We start from the raw sequence: 15,278 nt of genomic DNA, 5'->3' as shown, positions 1-15,278 counted from the left end.
ATGTTCGGGTACACAATAGTATAAAATATCCCTATATCAGATCGAATTACTAAATATATACCATTACCTTTGGAACTTGATTTCACAGTATAGTGCATCTGGATTCTGCCAAACAAAATATAAAATGTAACAACTGATAAAATATCAAAGCTTACCCTGAATTTTTCGGAACAAAACAGGGTTATATATACATGATATAGTGGTAGACACATTCTATGTATAATATAGGTAATTGAATATATTAATTTAGTTTAAACTGCATTGGTTTGATTGTGAAGTTTTATGATATCCAAATATACGGGTCCTGTTGTTCTTGTTACTTACGTTTTGTTAACTCATTTTCAATTCCCTCATAAACAAATGCAAATATTAAAACAAAAACAATTTTTCTTTTACATTGATTTAAGAATAAAAGTTGCAAGGAAAACAATTTATTATAATGCAAATTGTGTGCGCATCAAAATATTTGTTTTGGTTTCACGAATCGTTGATATTGTGCTTTTGTTTCATTGCATTTTATAGTTGTTATTTTGTAATTCGATATTGGAATATTACAAGGAGCTTATGTGTAAAAAGGCACATCTTTATCCTTTAATGTAGGCACCAAGCAGCACTAGAGATATATCTATGGCCAAAGTATGTTATTAAAAATTGTTTTTGTTTGAGTTACACCATTAAGATATCATAGTGATGGGTAAAACAAAAAACGTAATAAAACACACCAAGGAGTCCTAATGGGATTATAGTTTTGCGTTTTGACATCATTAATTAGAGTATTTACTTATGATAATGCCTATGGGTTTACATAAAGTAAAATAAAGTTAGTTAAAACTTGTATTTTAATATGACGTGCTTCTTTCGCTTTGTAAACAACACTGTGATAAAATTCTCGATATATTTATACATAGCGCAGACTCAGAGATATACATAATAATGGCTGTTACAATATACTTCCAACGTAAATCTATATGTATTGTATCGTATTTGCAGACCCTTTGCCGATTTTATTGATTAAAAAAGTGCAATTAAAAAAAAGACAAAATAACTGTTATTCTTATTCGGATGCATAATAAAAACCAGTAATGCACAAGAGCTCGGAGAAATCAACAAAATAAAAATAACATAAAATTCCGCGAAAGTCTATGAATTTTTTTGGCGCATTTAAGTCATTTCAAAACATTACGTCATACAAATGAAACCGCTTAAGTTGGAAGCTTTCTGTTACGTGAATCATCGAAATTCGTATGATATTGTATTAAAACTGATTTTTGAGGTAGGTTTTGTTTTATTTTCTATTCTATTGCATTATTTGAATATCTACTAACTTCAGCAAGTCAACATGGCGGCTCCTTAGATACGAAATGTCAACTTTGGATTTGACGGAAGCTTACGAGAAAATCATGTAAAATAGAAATGGCAAATGTTGGGTTTTAGAATTAGAAGAATCAAACAGTTTTTTTTTCTAGTGGTTATTCACAAACTAACCCATGCAAGCTACTGATTTATTAAGATATTTGAGCTTTATCTAACAGGGAGTAAAAAAGATCAGCCACACACACCAAACCAACCCTCGCTTCAGTATTTTAATGACCGTAATTGTCCTATTAGAATCGAAATAATTTATAGAAGCCATAGACTGTTGTAAATTTACACATGGCCTGGGCCGTGATATTCGTTAATTTTATCCCTCGCTAACGCCCAACAATGCATTTTACCACATCTATCATCCATAGACTTTTCTCCTGGCATTTTTGGGGGTACAAAATATTTGAAAAAGTCAAATTTGACTATTACCGTTTGGTCATAGGAGAAAATTCTTTACGTGCATCAGCTCAACTATCCTCAAATATAATGATTTAGAAGTTATAAAATCTACTGGCTTTTCTATTATTCCGATAGTAAATCTCTTCACAACCATTGGTTATACCGCTTGCATATAATACCAATATATTTTCCAGAAAAAATAAAATGATGTGTAAAGGAGAGATGAAAGATACCAAAGGGACATTCAAACGCACAAGTCGAAAATAAACTGCAAACGCAAAAATAAGTACACAAACAACATAGAAATCAAAAGACACGAACCCAAAAAATACGGAGGATGATCGCAGGCGTCCTGAACGGTAAAAATATCCTGCTCTACATGTGACATCCATCGTGCAAGGGCACTAGATTCTTCAAAGTGTTAATTTACATTTTCGGCTATGTTGAACTAATGTTGGAAGTTGATTTGTTGGAAATTTAATTCATTTACCGTTTCTCTTGCAATTATAGTTCCGTTATAATAAAAAAAACTAGTAATTCAAGGAATGACCCCAATACACAGTAGAATGACGAGTACAGGTGTATTAAGTATTAGTAGATCTTTTCCTAAAGATGATATTTGCTAGTTACTGTTTTCCACTACCTTCAATAATTTCCTCAAACATAAACAATAGTACACGTATTTTTGATAAAGTGTGTTAAACATTATATAAACAGCTGCTTTATATCTGCTACAGTTTCTGCAAAATCTACATAAATGGGTACAACGCGTTATTCAAGTGCAAACACACATTCAAGGATTTTACTGACGATTTTGTTTTACTGACTCATATGTAGATTTTGTCATGCTCATAATGTTTGCTATAAATAGTTACTCTCTATTCACTAAACTTTTAGAGAAAACACAAACTTAGCCTTAAGCGCAAAAACTCAAACAAGGAGTCGACTTTTGACTTCAGATGACAAATTACTTATAATTTTAGCATAGGTGATATATCACTTATTATTTTGGTAGATTTTGTCCAGGTGATGATTTCTGTTCGTCATCTATTATTTTCGCAAAAAATAATCAAACAAAGTCTTTCAAGGATATTACATTCTATAAGATTTAAGGAGTCAACTGTCAATTTTTGCCATGGAGAGTTTTTAGAAGACCTTTTGCTGGTTTTTATTTTTGCTTTTTAAGTAGTACATTTGTAAATTTAAAGGACATTCAATGAATAGATTTTTTTTTTTTTGTATCTATTTGTTTTTATATCTACTAATGATTCCCACTTATATGACAGTCGCATAAACTTCCATTGTATTTACAACGATGAATGAACTTAACAGACATAATAGATAAAATTGTCAAAATAGGGGTACAGTAGTCATCACCGTGTCACAAAAGTATATTTTATATGATTGAATACTTGTTTTTATTTAGCACTATTGTATATCAATCACTTGTTTGAACGGGTTTATATAAGCTGTTCACAGACTCTCGTTTTCACATTTTTTATACACTTTGGAATTTTTTTTAACATGTCTTAAGTAACAGACGCGATGATGACCTGTAAAAGTCTTAGATTTACTATTTTTTTAGTTCCCTTTTTCCTGATGGTTCCCAAAGTTAGTAAAGTATTTTGTTATTCAAGTTAACAAAAATGTTTTTAGGAATCTTGGTTGGAGTCATGTGCAATCATTTCATTCGTCACTTTTTGTCATTCAGAACATTTGAACAGTCTGAATAGAACCAATACTATATAAGATAGTTTGAATAAGGGAGAATTGTCAAAATAATGAGTAATGTGGGTAGACTAATACTATGACGAAAATTACGGCATAAGCTTTAATGACATTTCGTTCTGTGTTTTTCCTATATTGTATAATCAGAGCTTTCCCGGTGATTAATCAAAACAGCATTAAAACTCAATGCGGTTTGATGTACTAAATATATACATCTGTTGACATTGTACAATGACCTCTGGAAATATCAATGTTCTTGTTATTAGCCGGGTTGCAACGTGTGCAATGCGTTCAATTTAACGATATCCATCTGTAATGCAGAAGATGAGCTTAAAATATTACCTGATTGCTTAGGAAAACATTTGTCCATACTTTTATTTTCCCTTATCTGTCTATCAATATTATCGCCATCGTCATCTGCAATTGGAGGTTTTAGATTTCTTATTGATTAAAAACAAGAAATTAGAATTTAGCATAAATAAATGGCCGGTGAATGAAGCTGTCTTAAGTGTATGTTTTATGATTGATTATAGGTTGTTGTATTTTCATTGTTTTATGTTATCACTACTGTATATTATTCACTTAACGGGTTTATATTATAGTATTAATGAATGGGTGTTTTTATAATGGCCCTGTTACATGTATGTGTCCAAGGCAACAGACATCCGAGGCCATTATTACTGACCGAGGACATATAAAAGGGCCATTATAAAAACACCCATTTCTTAATACATTTATTAACCAACTGAACAAAAGTGTATGTGTTGCTGCCAACTTGATGCTCTCTAGCTCTACTCTTTTAATGACAGTTTAGTTTAAAAAATATAATTTGTACTTTACCATTATAAAGCTTTTAATATACAAAATATCCAAGATATTAGTTGACAGAAGTTATGTGTTGAAAAACAGGATGAACAGTGATCCCTATATTTGAAAATCGGCGGCCATGTTAAATGTATTATATTTGATCTTAACACTGTTTTTCTGTAATGGCCCTGTTCTCTGTAATGGCTCTGGGGTTTTTTTCTGTAATGGTCCTGTTTTTTCTGTCATGGCCCTGTTTTTCTGTAATGGCCCTGTTTTTCTGTATTAAGCCCAGTTAGGGTTTATAATAAACAGTCATATTTTCCAATAATGTACTTAGTTGGTTAATAAAAGCTTTTTAACAGACTCTCTTTTTTAAATTTTAAACACTTGGAAGGGTTTAAGTTATTTTGTCAGATGTCTAAATTTGAGAGCTTTATAATGTACTGTAAATGTCTCGAGTTTACTGTTCCGTTGGGTTTCCATTCTTCCTGATGGTTCCCAAACTAAGTCAAAATGATTAGTTATTCAATTTAAAAGAAAAGTCATTATTGTTTAGGAATCTTGGTTGGCGTCAAGAGCGATTAATTCAGTTTTCCCTTTATATTATGCAGAACATTGCCCCTTGAACAGTCTGAAAAATACCAGTACTATATAAGATAGTTTGAATAAGGGAGAATTGTCAAAATAATGATATGTCACATGGGAAATGTGTAGTCTTATACTATGACGAAAAGTACTACACAAGCTTAACTGACATTTTGTTCTGTATGTTTTTCTTGTATTTTTGTATCAGTGACTTTTCCGTGATATATTAACATACCATTAAAGCCTCGGTCACACCTTAACGGATAGCTCGAACGGATGCCTAACGGATAACTTTTTTTTCAATCCGTTCATGTCCGTTGGACGTCTGTTCTTATCCGTTAAACGTCCGTCCATATCCGTTGCATGTCCGTTTAGCGTACGTTTTATCCGTCGACGTCCGTTCTGTCTGATGGAAAATTTTGAGCATGTTCAAAACTTTGAACGGATGAAATGCCGTTGACGTTTGGTATGCGTCCGTTTTGTACGGTACTCGTCCGTTTCGTTTCCGTTTTTTTATCCGTAACGTGTCCGTTCTACATCCAATGGAGATTTGGCATAAAATTCAACAACAGACTTCTAATGGACGTCTAACGGATAAAACGAATGTGAAACGGACTACTACCGGACGTGTAACGGATAAAACGGATCATAAACGGATCTGAAACGGATATATGTCAATTGAAATTTTCGAGTCAGAAATGCCAATTATATTTCGATAGGTTCATGAATTCTAATTATTCATAATCGATCATATAGTAAGGGCACGTCTTCATCATCTTGAAGCTCTTAATCAGGCAAGACCCTGCCCTTTGGCGGCAGTTTGAAGATTAAACCAAAACCAGTTACACAGAAACATTTTGAATATTTATGCGATTTACATGCATTATTAATGTCGCCTTTAATTTTTCCGTACATTTTGATCATCCGTTTTATCCGGTACACTTCCGTTAGGTGTCCGTTTTATGCGGTATTCGTCCGTTGGATGTACGTTCGACATCCGTTCTGTACATCAACAGACTCCCAACGGATAACAATTTTGTCAAAGGACAACTTTTATTTTCATCCGTTAGGCGTCCGGACGTGTTATCCGGTAAGGTACGACCGAGGCTTAAGACTAAATACGGTTTGATGTTGCCAAGAACTAATTCTGCGGAGATTGTACCATGACCTCTGGATATCAATGTTCTTGTTATCAGATGTGATACAACACATAATACTTAAGTTTATTATTTGTAATGAAGTAATAAAGATAAGCGCCCAAATCTATCTTTTTTCATTACAATATAATATGCATTTTTCCACTTTCAAAATTGTCGTAATTTGCATCTGCAAAATGATATGTAAGTGCAGTTACTTATAAAGGACAATATTTTACTAGTCAGTTTAAGTAGATGATATGGTAGATCACCGAAGTTAAATGTATGTTATATAATTATTTACATTTTAAAGTAGGGATGGCAACGAGTACTCGAGTTCTCGGGTACTCTGTCGGAAGGCCTAGTTCTCGAGTACTGTTTAATTACTCAGATATTCGTTTGCTGTTAAACATCTTGAAATATTTCTCTTCACATTTCCACTCTCTTTAGTTCCGTTGCAATACCCCCTTCGTTATACTAAATAAAATTAATTTACAACATAAATGTGTTTATCTAAGGCTACTATTTGTTATAGTAGTTCAAGCAACGTCCCTTCCTTCCAAAGGAAAATTTTCACGCGCACAACTTGTAACAAAAAAATAAAAGTCAAACAGTCTTTCGTCTGAAATTGTTGACCAGATCATATTTCTAAAAAGGAACAAAATCATAGTGACCTGCTGTGAACACTACGCAACTGATTAAAGACATTTTTAACGGTGTTTGTACACGGATCAACACTTTCATGGATTAATAATCAACGCATCACAAATAGTAAAAAGTTACCTTTGTTTGTTAATCAAGACTTCTATGTACTAAATGTGATTTGTATGAGATGTACAATTAAATTAATTAAATTACTCTGTATTTGAAACTATAATTGTTTTATTTACAATTTAAAGATGGGCGAAAGTACGACAGCGACATTCAAACCTAAAAGTCGAAAATAAACTGACAAACGTCATTGCTTGTAAAAAAAGAAAATCAGACAAACGATAGTGCAAAAAAATAAAAAAACACAGAAAAAGTAAGACTGGGCAACACGAAAATGCACAAATAATTTGAAGTCCAATATTGTTGCTGACAAAATTGATGGAGAAGTCGAATTTAAAAAAATACAAACTCCTCAGGAACAGATGATACTTATATTGTCCACTTTGTCGGACCTTTCGTTCCTGAACACATACACATACAATTAATGCTATTATGATAGGTCATTTGTAGAAACGTCAGACGGTAATTAATTGTTGAGTTGTCACAAAAAACAGAGGACCAAGCTATATGCGTAGTATGTTTGTGTTTCGTTTAAATGTTTACGAAAGGTAATAATAAAAACACTGCATCCAACCATAAATCAAAATTTTGAATACACGTTTTAGATTCATCCGAGTACATGCGAGTACTCGAGTATCTTGACCGAATATCCGAGAATTAAATTTCAGATCTTTGGCATCCCTTTTTTAAAGTCTTTTTATTTTTCACTATTGTATATGTATATCATTCACTTGTTTTAACGGTTTTATATAAGCTTTTCACAGACTCTATTTTTCACTTTTTTGTATATGTTCCGGACCATATGAGTATTTGGACCATACTCGTATGGTCATGACCATATGCGTATACTCATATGGTCCGACCAAACGCGTATGGTCCGACCGTACGCGTATGGTCGGACCATATGAGTATAATACTCGTTTGGTTATTAACGGGCTGGACCATATGAGTATTTGGACCATATAGGTATGTTTATTTTTCCAAATTACATTATAAACGTTTCAATAATACAAGAACTTTATCTAAAAAAAACAGTGATGGTTTAAAACATGACCATTTTTTAATTTTATAATAAAAAAAAACTACGTAAAAATTTAATATTGATGCCATAGTTAGTTTTCATCGCTAGTTACATTAGTGCATGTAGGCTTGGATGACATTCACTTCCACACGGTATCATAGCTTTTTTGCATTTGCAAGTTTTGTGCACGATCTTTTTCATTTACACATTTTGTTTGCGAGTGAAAAACAATTAAGTAAAATTAACAATGTGAAACTTCTTATTTTTATTTAGCTTATCTTTTTATTATAATATAACGATAAAATTACCTATATGATAGCGTCTTTTGAATGAACGGTCATACCATATGAAGAGTTGAGAAGTATTAAAAGTAAACTGTAACAGAGTGTTAATTACCCCGACCATACGCGTATGGTCGGACCATATGAGTATATACCCATATGGTCATGACCATACGCGTATGGTCCAAATACTCATATGGTCCGGAACATATACACTGTGGAAGCTATTTGTTATTTTGAACATGTTTTAAGTAAAAGACGCGAAGATGCACTGCACATGTCTCCGGTTTACTGTTCCTTTGAGTTCCTTTCTTTCTGTATGATGGTTCCTAAACTTAATCAAAATATATTTATTATTGATTAGGATTTTTGGTTGTAGTGTGATCAATTTAATGTACACTTTTTGCTATGCAGAACATTGTCTGTTGAACGGTATGAAATGAACCAGTGCTATATAGATAGGAATAATTAATTGTCAAAACAATTATATGTCATATAAGTAGTTTGATACAATGACAAAAAATTAAGGCATAAGCTCAAATCACATTTTCTTATGTACTGTAAACATGGTGAAGTGGGTTATTTTTGCAGATAGAACAAACTCGCCAAAATAAATTTCATCAATTTAAACATGCACATGCACAGGCATTGATAAAAGTTTTAAATCTGCCAAAATATTAACTGCTAAAATATTTCGAATATCTTATTCTATGGCAAAATTTTACACCCGCGAAAGTAACCCACTGTACGGTATGTTTTAACTATATATATTGTTGTATATAGGGGTCTTTCCAGGTGAAAATTTTGATTTAACATTTAGACTCAATACAGTTTGGTGTATCCAAAATCTACTTCTGTTGAGATTGTACGATGAACTCTGGATAGCAATGTTCTTGTTATAAGCCGTGTTGCAACGTGTGAAATGCGTTCAGCTAAACGATATCCAACTGTAATGTAGAAGTGGAGCTTAAAATATTACCTTTTTTTATACTTTTATTTGCCATTTTCTGTCTCTCAATGTCATCGCCATTGTCTTCTTCTGCAATTGGACGGTCTTGAAAGAACCAGTTCTAAATAAAATAGTCAGAACAAAAAAGAATTTTCAAAACAAAGAATACGTCACATAAGCAATGTGTAGTCTGATACTATAACGATCATTTCGACATAAGTTTAACTGACATGTTCTATGTATGTATGTATGTATGTATGTATGTATGTATGTATGTATGTATGTATGTATGTATGTATGTATGTATGTATGTATGTATGTATGTATGTATGTATGTATGTATGTATGTATGTATGTATGTATGTTATTACTATTTTCTGGTATCAGGGTCTTTCCCGGTGAAAATTAACATAACATTAAGACTCAACACGGTTTGATGTACCCATGATCTATTTCTGTTGAGATTGTAAGATGAACTCTGGATAGCAATTTGAATTTTTATAAGCCGTATTGAATAATGCGTGCATCTTAACGGTATCCATCTATAATGCAGAAGTGGGGCTGAGAATATTACCTGTTCTCCTACAGTATCTTCTACCAGACTTGTGTATGCTCCTTCCTGGCTCTCAATGGCAATGGCATAGTCATCTGTAATTGGAGATGCTATATTTTTTATTTGTTAAATTCAAAGTTTTAATTTAGCTTGAGTTAATGGCCGGTAAATGAAGCTGTCGTATGTGTGTTTTCTATGGCTAATTATATATACATGTATATATGTGTCCATTGTTTTCAGTGATCATTTTTGTATTGTATGCACTTGTTTAAGGGTCATGATTTAAGCTTTTTAACAGACCCTCATTTTCAAATTTTATTCATTTGGGAAGCTTTTAGTTACTTTGTTGGATGTCTAAATTTGAGAACGTCATGATCCACTGTAAATGTCTCGAGTTTACTGTTCCTTTGGGTTCCTTTCTTTCTGATGTTTCCTTAACTAAGTCAAATTAATTTGTTATTTAATTTGAAAAAAAAAAAAATTTGTTTAGTAATACTGGTTGTAGTCGCGAGCGATAAATTTATTCTTTACTTTTTGCAATGCAGAACATTACAATTTGAACTGTCTGAAAAGAACCAGTATTATATAAAATACAAAGACGACTCTCGTTGTCTCGAAATCGGTTGACTCGAAATTTCGGAGGAGTCGAAGTTTTCACGTGGTCCCAAACTTTCTTCCATATAAATGTATGTATTTCGACTCCTGATGAGTCGAAATTGGATGAGTCGAAATTTCGAGTGAGTCGAACTAAATTTACAGTCTCAAGGTTAGCAAAAGCATTCAAAATTCAATATTTATCTCGAACTATGTCGACAAATATGTCAAAACATGACCTCCGGGATTTAAATAGATTGAAGAGTTAATCTGACAATACACGTGTAATTAAATTCCCGGTCACTGACAACTGTAATTGATTTATGACATGCTATTTCCACGAGTGTTTACCTGAGATTATCTTTTATGGAATTTAATAAATAATTAGTTATGTGTTAATGTTTATGACAAATTATCTAAAATGTTTACAAAACAATAAATCGTGATTTACACAAATGAGCTTGGTGTGTATAAAGTAAGGATTAAGACTTCCGTTGATGATCAACTAAAAATTACTCAATCGGCGTCTTTAATCTTGTTGTATTTTCTATTGTGAAAAGAAAGAGTGAGATAAAACAAAATGAAAAGAAATCTAAATATTCTAAAATCTCTTGTATCGAAAATAAACAATTTTGTCATCTTTTAACGACCTAAATAACTCTAAGATCGATTTGAATTTAATCTCTCGGATGAAGGCCATAGAAAAAAATTGTAACTGAAACAATTGAATAAGTAAAAATAATTTTAAAAGAACATCGATCTGATACCAGAATATCGATCCTCCTCCCATATTCATCCGGATTTATTTTAGCTTTACCATGCTAAGCAAGAGTTGCGTCCCTTGGTCTGTCAAACTTCCGGTTTTCGTTTGAGTCGAACTACGTGTATCTCGAAATAATTCTCTGGTCCGACTGACTTCGGGATAACGAGAGTCGACTGTAGTTTGAATACGGAATAATTGCCACACAATAATTATGTCACATGAGTAATGTGAAGTCTGGTACTAATACTATGACGAAAGTTACGGCATAAGCTTTCATCACATTTTGTTCTGTATGTTTTCCCTATTTTGTTTAATCAGAGCTTTTCCGGTGATTAATTAAAATATCGTTATGAACTCATGATAGCAATGTTCTTGTTATTAGCCGAGTTGCAACGTGTTAAATGCGTTCAGCTAAACGATATCATCTGTAATACAGACGTGGAGCTTAACATATTACCTAGTAATCGCTTAAAATAAACATCTGTTTACATACTTTTATTTGCCCTTTTCTGTTTCTCAATGTCATCGGCATTGCCACCTGTAATTGGAAGTTCTGATAAGAACAAGTACTATTTAAGATAGTTTGAATAACACAGAATTTTCAAAACAAAGAATGTCGCATAAGCAATGTGTAGTCTGATACTATAACGACCATACGACATAAGTTTAACTGACATTTTCTATGTATGTATGTATGTTTTAACTATTGTGTTGTAGTATGGTCTTTCCCTGTGAAAACTAGCACAACATAATGACTCAATGCAGTTTTATGTACCCAAGATCTACTGCAGTTGATATTGTACAATGAGCTCTGGATAGCAATGATATTTTTATAAGCCGTGTTGCACAATGCATGAACCTTAACGGTATCCATCTGTAATGCAGAAGTTGAACTTAGAATATTACCTGTTTGCCTAGAGTAACCTTTTCCCAGACTTGTATATGTATTTATGTCTCTCTCCATGGTTTCGCCATAGTCATCTGTAATTGGAGGTGTTACATTTTTTATTTGTTAAATTCAAAGTTTTCATTTAGCTTGAGTTAATGGCCGGTTAATGAAGCTGTCGTAAGTGTTCTTCTCTGGTTAGTTATATATATATAGCATATAGCGACACTACATCAGTTATCCTGAAGAGTCCCAATGGAAAGATGAAATCGATAGAATGGAACTGTTAACTTTTTACTTTTTTACTATTTTATTTAATGAATATATATATTTATATATATATGACTGTATCTTACATTAATTTGTAAGATCCTTTACTATAGATAATTGAGCTGATCTGTAACAATAACATCTCCATGCCTTATATATCATGTACTGTAGTACGACGCTAGATTAAAACTGACGAGGAAAGGTAACACACGGCCACCGAAAGCTTTATTATTGTAGAGCCCAGGTGGTCGTGTGGTCTAGCGGGACGGCTGCAGTGCAGGCGTTTGGTGTCACGATAATCACAGTAGCATGAGTTCGAATCCCGGCGAGGGAAGAACAAAAAATTTGCGAAAGCAAATTGATATGAGCGTCACTGATGAGTCTTATGTAGACGAAACGCGCGTCTGGCGTACTAAATTATAATCCTGGTACCTTTGATAACTATTTACACCACTGGGTCGATGCCACTGCTGGTGGACGTTTCGTCCCCGAGGGTATCACCAGCCCAGTAGTCAACACTTCGGTGTTGACATGAATATCAATAATGTGGTCAATTTTTATAAATTTCCCGTCAACAAAAGTTATAAATTTTTCGAAAAACTAAGGATTTTCTTATTCCAGGCATAGATTTCCTTAGCCGTATTTGGCACAACTTTTTGGAATTTTGGATCCTTAATGCTCTTCAACTTTGTATTTATTTGGCTTTATAAATATTTTGATATGAGCGTCACTGATGAGTCTTATGTAGACGAAACGCGCGTCTGGCGTACTAAATTATAATCCTGGTACCTTTGATAACTATTTACAGATCTAACATTGTTGGGTGATGTTTAGACGAGTTGTATATATATATATATATATATATATAAGTCTGAAAATTACTCCAAACAGTGTTAGAGTTAGATTTTCTACTGACAATTTTTTGTTCGTCCCTCAGCGGGATTCGAACTCACACCTTTGATACACTACAGCACCAATCGCTTAGCCTCATGTCCAGCGCTCTAGACCACTCGACCACATCCGCTATATAAAAAATATAACTTCAATAGTCGTAGTGTTACCTTGTCACGGAAGGCTAATCTAGAGATAGAATGAGACACGTGTTTTTTAAGCGTGTGTGGATGTTATATTATTATTTTTATACACAATGTATTTTTCATTTGTCAGTAATCTAACTCAACAATTTTTATATATCATATGGGATCATGATGCAATTCATTATACAGTCACTAGAAATAAGTATATCATACAAACAAGTCTAAACAAGTGACAAACCATACAATATATATGCCCACTGGATCTCAGAGTGATAGAGATACATGGTTAATACAAATATTTATATAAGTCTGAAAATTACTCCAAACAGTGTTAGAGTTAGATTTTCTACTGACAATTTTTTGTTCGTCCCTCAGCGGGATTCGAACTCACACCTTTGATACACTACAGCACCAATCGCTTAGCCTCATGTCCAGCGCTCTAGACCACTCGACCACATCCGCTATATAAAAAATATAACTTCAATAGTCGTAGTGTTACCCTGTCACGGAAGGCTAATCTAGAGATAGACATGAGACACGTGTTTTTTAAGCGTGTGTGGATGTTATATTATTATTTTTATACACAATGTATTTTTCATTTGTCAGTAATCTAACTCAACAATTTTTATATATCATATGGGATCATGATGCAATTCATTATACAGTCACTAGAAATAAGTATATCATACAAACAAGTCTAAACAAGTGACAAACCATACAATATATATGCCCACTGGATCTCAGAGTGATAGAGATACATGGTTAATACAAATATTTATATAAGTCTGAAAATTACTCCAAACAGTGTTAGAGTTAGATTTTCTACTGACAATTTTTTGTTCGTCCCTCAGCGGGATTCGAACTCACACCTTTGATACACTACAGCACCAATCTTTATATATATATATATATATGTGTGTGTGTGTGTGTGTGTGTTCCCATTGTTTTCAGTGATAATTTTTGAAATTCACTTGTTTAAAAGTGGGTAATGTTAGCTTTTTAACAGACTCTCGTTTTCAAATTTTATACACTTGGGAAGCTTTTAGTTACATTGTTGGATGTCTAAATTTGAGAACGTTTTGATCAACTGTAAATGTCTCGAGTTTACTCTTCCTTTGGGTTCCTTTCTTCCTGATGTTTCCCTAGCTAAGTCAAGTTAATTTGTTATTCAATTTTAAAAAAAATGACTTTTGTTTAGTAATCCTGGTTGTAGTCGTGAGCGTTTATAATTCATTCTTCACTTTTCGCAATGCGGAATATTGCCCTCTTGAACAGTCTGAAAAGAACCAGTACTGTATCATGTATATAAGATAGTTTGAATACGGGAGAATTGTCAAACAATGATAATGGCATACGAGTAATGTGTAGTTTGAAACTAAGACGAAAAGTAGGGCAATAGGTTTAATGACATTCTGTTCTGTATGTTTTCCCTATTTTGTTTAATCAGAGATATGTAATGAATTTCTTGATATTGTTAAAAGTTTTATAAAAAAACATTAGTAATGATCGATGATTTGAAGAAAACAAGTCTTCAAACATATAAAATGTAAAAAAAAAGGGAATAAAATACAAACTAATCTGTGTTATTGCCTAGGTGACAATATGAAATTCTAACAAAATCAAATAACGATTTTGATACAAATATGATCGTAAATCAAAAATATAACAATTATAGCCTATTTATGAGGCCTTTTTGAAATTTTTTGATTCGAGCGTCACTGATGAGCTTTTTGTTGACGAATCCAAAAAAGTCAAAAAAATCCAAAGAAAGTACGAAGTTGAAAAGCATAACGCACCAATTTCTCTCCAAAATACAGCTAAGGTTATCTATTCCTGATGGAGAAAAGTATTTTAAGAAATCAAAAGTTTTGTTAAACAGTTAACCTATAAATATGACAATATCAATGATATTTCAAGTGCTGACTACTGGGCTGGAGATACCCTCAGGAAATTAATTCTTCACCAGCAGTGGCTTCGACCCAGTGGTTGTAAATTCATCACAGATACTAAAATCAAGTTTTGTATTTACACCAGACGCGCGTTTTAAAAAAACAAGAAGACGCTTGAATCCAGAATTTTTTTTAAATGGCATACAAAGTACGAAGTTAAAGAGCATTGAGGACCAAAATTCAT

General features: G+C 32.8%; 1 protein-coding gene across 1 annotated transcript in view; it reads right to left on the bottom strand.

Moving 5' to 3' along the window:
• The window catches only part of LOC143055553 (uncharacterized), a 72,558-nt gene that overhangs the window by 8,872 nt on the left and 48,408 nt on the right, over positions 1-15,278 (bottom strand). The window contains exons 11-16 of the mRNA XM_076228710.1: positions 11,859-11,933; positions 11,446-11,490; positions 9,617-9,690; positions 9,073-9,163; positions 3,835-3,909; positions 68-105 (exon numbers count right to left, since the gene is read on the bottom strand). Of these exons, the coding sequence (XP_076084825.1) occupies positions 83-105; positions 3,835-3,909; positions 9,073-9,163; positions 9,617-9,690; positions 11,446-11,490; positions 11,859-11,933 (383 nt within the window). The 3' untranslated portion in view covers positions 68-82. The remainder of the gene's footprint in view (positions 1-67; positions 106-3,834; positions 3,910-9,072; positions 9,164-9,616; positions 9,691-11,445; positions 11,491-11,858; positions 11,934-15,278) is intronic.

The sequence above is a fragment of the Mytilus galloprovincialis genome, chromosome 12 (assembly GCF_965363235.1).
Source record: "Mytilus galloprovincialis chromosome 12, xbMytGall1.hap1.1, whole genome shotgun sequence".
NCBI lineage: Eukaryota > Metazoa > Mollusca > Bivalvia > Mytilida > Mytilidae > Mytilus > Mytilus galloprovincialis.
This window is presented reverse-complemented; position numbering and strand designations above follow the sequence as displayed.